The sequence below is a fragment of the Patagioenas fasciata genome, chromosome 17, assembly GCF_037038585.1.
Source record: "Patagioenas fasciata isolate bPatFas1 chromosome 17, bPatFas1.hap1, whole genome shotgun sequence".
NCBI classification, from domain to species: domain Eukaryota; kingdom Metazoa; phylum Chordata; class Aves; order Columbiformes; family Columbidae; genus Patagioenas; species Patagioenas fasciata.
In genome coordinates, this window is record NC_092536.1 from 8,695,645 (window position 1) to 8,702,623 (window position 6,979).

A 6,979-nucleotide genomic window follows, 5' to 3' on the forward strand; every position below is an offset into this window, starting at 1 on the left:
GGGCTCTGCTTGTCTGGACACAACCAGGAGAGCTGTGGGGCAGGAGGGGCAGCTGCCAGCAGAGCTCTTCTGCTCCTGGCTGTATGGGCAGGGTGCCCTGGCCCAGCTCCGGGCCCTCAGCTCCAGAGAGCAGGTATCTGTGGCTGGTGGAACAAGCAGACCCTGTCCTGGCCTGGCCCAGTTGGCCGGGAGCCTTTGCCTGACCCCAGACACTCGTGGCTGAAGCCGCCAGACTCACATGATCCTGAGCCTTTGCTCCCTCTGCTATTTGAATTGGATCCCCAGCTCTGACTACTGACATGTGTCAGCCCTGGGGATTTCTCAACCCTGACAAACTTGGTGAGAGTTCACGGCCAAAATATCCTCTGGTGACTCAGCTGTGACCTCCAGCTCTTTCCCTTTGTGTCCAGGGCAAGTCTGTGGAAGGGGAATGGCAGGGCCAGCTCTCTGCTTTTGCCTACTCACATTTTGGTGAAATGAAGTTGAAAGAGAGAGATGCTTCAGAACCATTTTCCCCAAATCAATGTTCATCCCCACTCCTAACCTGGAACATTCCCAACACCAAACAGCAGCAGACGCAGCTGCAATACAGCAGCTCCAAGTCCCAACGACAGCCAGTCCGCAAGCAGCACTCGTGAGCCTATCCTGCTATAGCAACTGCAGGATAAAAGCGGCTCCGAACTTCACCTGATGCTGGTGACCTTGAGAACATTGCATAACCCACTAAGGCTGTTAATAAGATGAACCAGCTGCATCTGCGTCACACAGCCAGACAAGCCACAGTCTCTTAGCTCCGGGGTCAGAACAGGTCTTCAAGAGCTTATTGATGGAAAAAATCTTTTGTCACTGAAAACTCCGTAGGACACATCTCAGACTACCTCTCCAGCCTCTCCTCTGTCTGGAGCGCAGCCAGTCCTGTCTCTGCTCAGCTGTGTATCTGCACTTGCCAGGTCACACAGGCATAGTCCTTGCTGGCTACACCTCCTGTTTGCAGGAAGTACACCATTGTGCCTTGTCCTTTAAGTGGCTGGAACTTAACATTTTGGTAGTTTAATTTTAGCTTTAGAATTAAATTAAGAGCATGCACAGCAATAGATCTGAATAAACTCCTTTATTCACCTGTAATGAATACAGAACTATCTGAATTCCAATATCCTTCAGGTCCAACCATTCCCTTCCTTCCGTACTAGTCCTGAAGTGAATTACCACTAGAAGACTCCTGTCGGGTCAGTCTGCTCCCTCCAGCTCACCCCCGTCCGTCCTTCTGCTCCCCGCGGACAGCAGGGCTCTACACCAGACCCCTCATCCCTATAAAGGGGCAGATTCTTCACAGGAGAGAAGAAACACCTGCATGGGAGAAAACACAAGTTCAGCATCAGGTGCATGTTCCAGCAGCTGGAGTTAAACACTCTCTTAGCTACACTGACCAGGTCAAGACATAACTACTGATATCTGCTTTCAACAGAATGAGGGAGTCAAGTCAGGAAGCAGCAGGCTTCCCACAGCAGCAAGAGAAACACCTCAAAGAATGTACCCATAGCCTCCTCACCTTCACAGAGACATTTCACAGAGACCATTTCTCCTGCCCCTTCCAGTTCCCTTCTGCAGTCCAGGGTACAGCAAAGGCAGGACTGCTTTCTAGTTAAAGCCCTGAAGGGCACCACAACCCTACCAGATTGCTTCCGCAACCCCTGAACCCTCTTGGGTGTCCCCTGACAGCAGTTCCCAGCCCAGCCAGGCACAGCCTCACCATTGGTGGACTTGCACTGCTTCAGAGCCTCATTGAAACCCTCGCACAAGGTCAGGTCGCTCTGGTTGGTGGCACATTCCAGGAACTGCTTCATCTCATAGTGGCAGGGTCCGTACGGCGACTGGTACACGGGCGGCTGCCGGAGCTCCTGCAGGGAAGAAGCGGTCAGGGATGGAGGTTTGGGGGCAGCACCACCCCCTTCTCATCGCCTCCCGGCAGGACTCGCCCCGCCGCTGAACGTCCTTCACCGCACGGCTGGGCCGGCCCAGCCCCACCGCCCCGCAAGGGCAGGACAAGGACACCAACCCGGCCCCGCTCGCACCTGCGCGGGAGCCGCCGCCTTGGCCGGTTCGGAGGAGCCGCCGCTGAAGGCTCCGGTGAGGGCGCTGCCCACGACATGTCCCACGGCGGAGCCCACGGCCACGCCGGCCGCCGTGCTCGCCATCTGCGCCATCAGCCCGGGCTGCGCCGGCTGCGCCGCCGGCACCGGGGCCGCTGGGGGCGGGCTGCGGAAAGAACCGAGTCAGAGGAGACAGACGGAGACTGAGATCCCCAGGGACCCCCGGTTCCCCTCTCCCGGTACCTGGCGGGGGCCGGGGCTGGTGCCGCCGCGCGCCTTCCCGCGCTCCTGCTGCCTCGCGCCATCGTCTCGCCGCTCTCCCGCCCCGCCCCGCGCGCCGCCTTAAGAACCGCAGCCACCACGTGACGCTGTGCGCATGCTCAGCCGAGAGGCCGAAGCCACTCGCCCCGCCCCTCTGAGGGCAGGTGGGGCCTTCCGCCTGGCTCATGCGCAGAGGAGGGCGGGATGAGACCCCCCCCCCCCGCTCCCCGTGATGCCCGTACTGACTGTGCGCCGCCCGCCGCCGCCAGGGGGCGCCCCCGCCCCGCGGGCCCGGCGGTGCTGGTGGTGGGGGGCGGGCCCGGGAGCGGACAAGGGCAGGAGCTGCGGGGTCCGTGTCCTTCGGAAATGCCGTGTTTGTCTGAACCGGGACCGTGGGGGATGTGAGCGAGGCGGCCCCGTTGCCGCCCGTCCCCTGCCCGGTGGACACGGACTCGCTGTCGCCGTCTGGGCTCCCACGCGCAGCATCTCCGCTAAATGAACAGCTGTGAATGTGCCCGCACCCGGCCGGGCCCGGCCTGGCCCCGTCCCGGTGAAGCACAGAGGCCCGGGCTGACCCCTGCCCGAGCGGGCGACAAGCTCCAACGGGGCCGCCGGTGCCGGGGTCTGACCCGCCTGGCCCTGCACGGCCCGGCCCGAGCCCCGCACCCGTGTTTAACGGCCCCGTTGTGAAGGGAGGGGTCACTGGAGGGGCCGTGCACCCCCCCGTAACGGAGGGGTCGCAGCGGCAGAGCAATGATTTATACTCGTGTGGTGGGTTTAACCCCCACAGGACACACTGACCGCAGCTCTACCCCCTCCAAAATCGGGTCTGACTTTGCATTTCGGTTTGCCCCGCCCTGCTGCAGCCCAGCTGGGACAAGACACACACTCCGGGGGTGAACGGGTGACCTGATACCTCTCTGCACCCACATTCAGCACCTGCAGATGCAGCAACTCGCCATCGCCGTGGTCACTGGCCCAAACATGGCTCAGCTCGGTTTTGGGCCCCTGCCCAAAGGACCATGTTCTGCTGGGTGCTGTAGAGTCCTTGCGGGTCCCTGTGATGGAGGACGAAGCTCTGTGGGTGCGGGCAGGGCTGGAGGAACGGCAGCGGGTGCAGGCAGCCCAGGCAGGGCAGACACAGCAGCTCTGCTGCAAAGGGTTCTGTAGGTGTCCTGACAAAACAGTTTCAAGGAGGGCGATATGGTGGCTTTGCAAATGCTCAGAGGCTCCTTCTCCCAGGTGTGGGGCAGAGCGTGAATGGGCTTGTTGGAAGTGGGTGATGGACGCGGCCTCTGTGGCATGGGAGGTGATGGGTGGGGGAGAGGTGGGTAATGAAGGGCTGGGAGAGGGAAGATGAACCGTCCACAACTGGGGCAGAGAAAAGTGGTTGCCAGGAAGGGGTGTGGGGAGGAATGATGTGGTCGAAGCCATTGGCCAGCACAATAATTTTTGCAGCAGCCCTCTGGATACAAACCAACAGATCAAGGAAACCTTTGCAAGGCGTGGATGCTGTTGGGAAGTAGGAATCCATGGAGAGATGATGATGATGAGCCCTCAAATCACGAACAGACAGGCTGGATGACGCCAGTTTTACCTTCAAACCAATTTCTTGACAATCATCTCTCCCCAGGCACCCCAGCTGGCCTCCGGGGCTTCTGTGGGTCCAGGTTTTCTTGATGTCTCCCTGAGACAGGCCTGGTTGTCCACTCTGTCTGTGGATGTTCCTTATGCCTTGTGGAGTGAAAGAAATTTCCAAACTTGAGAAGGATCCAGAAGTTGTCCAGGAAAATAAAAAAAATCCCAGCTATGTTATGTCTCCAGGGCTGTGTTCGTACACTCAGCAAGTTATGAAAACCAGCTCCTTGGGCTGGTTCATTGACTGGCAGGAATTAGAGAGCCAAGTCACTGCAGGGCTGGCAATTAGCTCCTGTGTAAGTGTTTTTGTAGAATCAGATTTCCAGCACGAGGGGCAGAGAAAAGCATTTGTAAAGCAAGCCGCCCCCTTGGCGCAGGAGCTGGGCGGGCAGGGGCAGCACTGCAGCTCCTCTGCGTCTGAGGGACGGGATTGTGCCTCAAACAAACACAACCTGGGTCTCCTGAGGGGGTAACACCCCCAAATCCTTCCTCCTGCAGCACCAGGGAACTCACCTGGCTCGGGAGCTGTGCTCTGCAGTTCTGGTTGCAGCTGGAACAGCAGCATTTGAGTTTCAGCATTTGCCTCTTCTTTTGCCTGCTAATAGGAGAGGGGGCCAAGCAGCCATAAAAGCAGGAGGATGTAACTGGAAAGCCCCTGCACCTGCAGCACCTGCATTTGTTCCTTTTCTCAGCCGCGTGTCCTGGAGAGATTTCCCTTCCCCAAGCAGCCCCGTTCCTCCAAGACACAAGCACTTGTGGGGAAACACAGGTCCTAGAGACATGAGAAATAAAAGACAACAGGGAAGAAAAGGGTGACCTCAAGAAGACCCTTGCTATGAGAAAACCGCTGGTGAGAGCTCAGCTCTCTGCCGTCGCTTGAGCCCATCCGCGCATGGAGGCTCTTTGTCCCTTCTGGGTTGTCCCTGACCGTAGGAAGAACATGGGCATGTGCTGGGGGCGAGGAGAGGATGGGCTTGCAGGGGGTGCAGGGGATGTCAGACCCCCAGCCATGAGAAATGGAGGTTCATTAGTTCCACCACATGCAGAACAACTCACAGAAGGAGCCCATGTTTCAAGCTGAGCACGTCCCTTTAAGCTGCGTCTGGGGGACCCTTTGATTTGGTTAATTAGACGCAAAGTTGTTCTGTGCTGTGGGAGACCAGGTATGTGCTGAGGAGCCCGGCTCCCCTGGGTTTACTAATGAGATAATGAATCGTGGCTGTCTGAGAGGCTGAGTGTACACAGCTCCACCTGCACACAGCACCCACCCCACGTCTGCTCGGGGGGTCCCTGGAGCCGTCCTCCCCCTGGGCTGTGCAGCCAGCCTGGTTGGCACCTAAGTATCCCTGCAGCAGTTGTCACTAATTCCCTGGCCAAACTTCCTAATTCCCGTATTTTTCGGCCTAAATTTGATCTTGGATTCAATCAAGTAGCTTCATTTGTGCCTCTCTCTCTTCCCAGCTTCAGAAGATCCCTCGTTACATAGCTCAAGAGTTAGGGCTTGCCTACACTTGAAGGTTGACTCTGGATTACGGGACATATAAATCTGAAAGACAGTAACTAATTCCCGAATCGTTCTGGAAAGATTTACGCAAAACCATTAGTTTCTGGATAACTCGGTGCACTGGCTGGCCTGTGCGTTCCCTCCCGTTAGGAGCAGAATCAGGTAGGACAAGGTTTGTAAAAAGCAGGTCTGTTTTTTCCAACTGCTTTCTCCCCATTGCTCTGAGAGCAGACAATAATCTCCCCCTTCAGAGTCTGCCTCACTTAAATCCTCGCACTGTCGCAGCCGAAACGTGGCTACAAAGAGGTCTAGGAATTCCCCGAGCGATTGGATGGCAAGGGCTTATTTCACAGGCGAGGAATGCGATACCCAGCCCTCCATCGGGGGACAGAGCTGTTGTTACCAGGCTGCAGTTCCACGAGGCGTTGGCTTCCCACCCTCGAGTGGGACATTTCCACGGAAGGATTTCTGCGCTGGGCTGTGTCCCTGCCCGGTCCCATGGGCCACCAACGGCAGGAGCCACCTGGAGATGCCGCCGGAGCCTCCTGCTCCCGAGCTGCAGGTTTGCGCTTGGAGAACCCTAATTACTGCGTGCAGGGGCAGATCTGGGCAGTGCTCTGGGTGTACCTGAATTTAAGTTATTTAGGTTAACAGCAAATTGCATGGGGTGGTTGCTCAGGGATCTGGGCAAACTATTCAAAGCAGAAGAAAGTGTCTGATGAATTAGCCAGTATTTTTGTTTGTGGACAATCCCCTCCTCCAAAAAAAGAAAAAAGCCCTCCAGTTCTTACCAATGTGTTTGTTACTCAAAATTACTCCGTGAATCATTTATGACTGAAATGCAGTCAGTGGGTTCTTGTGTCCTGCTTTTATTGTAATCTCTGTACTCTGCCTAGCCCTAATTTTTCTTGTGCCTAGAGGCTGATTCCAGCCTCCAAAGTCCATAAGGAGCTTTCAGGCCAGGTGTAAATATGCAAGCACTACTTTTTTTATCCTAAAAAGTTTTTCGTAAGCAGAAATTGTAACTGACAAATAATACATATATATAAAAAAATCAAGCAAGTTGCTACCACTAAAAGGAATTCAGAGATTATTTTCATAAGCAAAAGGGCACCCTTTGGGCAGTCCCACCTCCCCGCTGTTCCCCCAAGGGATAACAAAGCGGTAGTGTCAGAGGTAGGTGACATTCGATGGCATCGCCCTGCAGCGTGGCACACAGCTGCATCCTTCCTCCATCTCTTTTTAGCCAAAATATGATGCTGTGAAATGAAGTCACTGGACCTGCAAGACAGAAAAGGGAGGAAGGGAAACAGGCGGCGTCTGAGCGGAGGAGCTGCAGACGGCTGGACGGGGCTGCGAGGAAGGGGAGGCAGCACCACCGAGGGCCGTTTCAGCTTTCAAGTCTGTGCTCCCAGGATCTACATGCCATTTCTTGGATGTGGTTTGCCCCGAGGCCAATCTCAACAGCTGTGGAGTTTCAGCAGAT

At 56.3% G+C, this 6,979-nt stretch overlaps 1 protein-coding gene across 1 annotated transcript; it reads right to left on the reverse strand.

The window, feature by feature from the left end:
- Positions 1 to 1,092: 1,092 nt before the first annotated feature.
- CHCHD10 (coiled-coil-helix-coiled-coil-helix domain containing 10) lies at positions 1,093 to 2,446 on the reverse strand. The gene is made up of 4 exons (XM_065851606.2): positions 2,334 to 2,446; positions 2,073 to 2,256; positions 1,751 to 1,898; positions 1,093 to 1,347 (listed from the first exon to the last, which is right to left on the reverse strand). The coding sequence occupies exons 1-4, from the start codon at positions 2,393 to 2,395 to the stop codon at positions 1,328 to 1,330; spliced, it is 414 nt and encodes a 137-aa protein (XP_065707678.1). The 5' UTR covers positions 2,396 to 2,446; the 3' UTR covers positions 1,093 to 1,327.
- Positions 2,447 to 6,979: the final 4,533 nt, after the last annotated feature.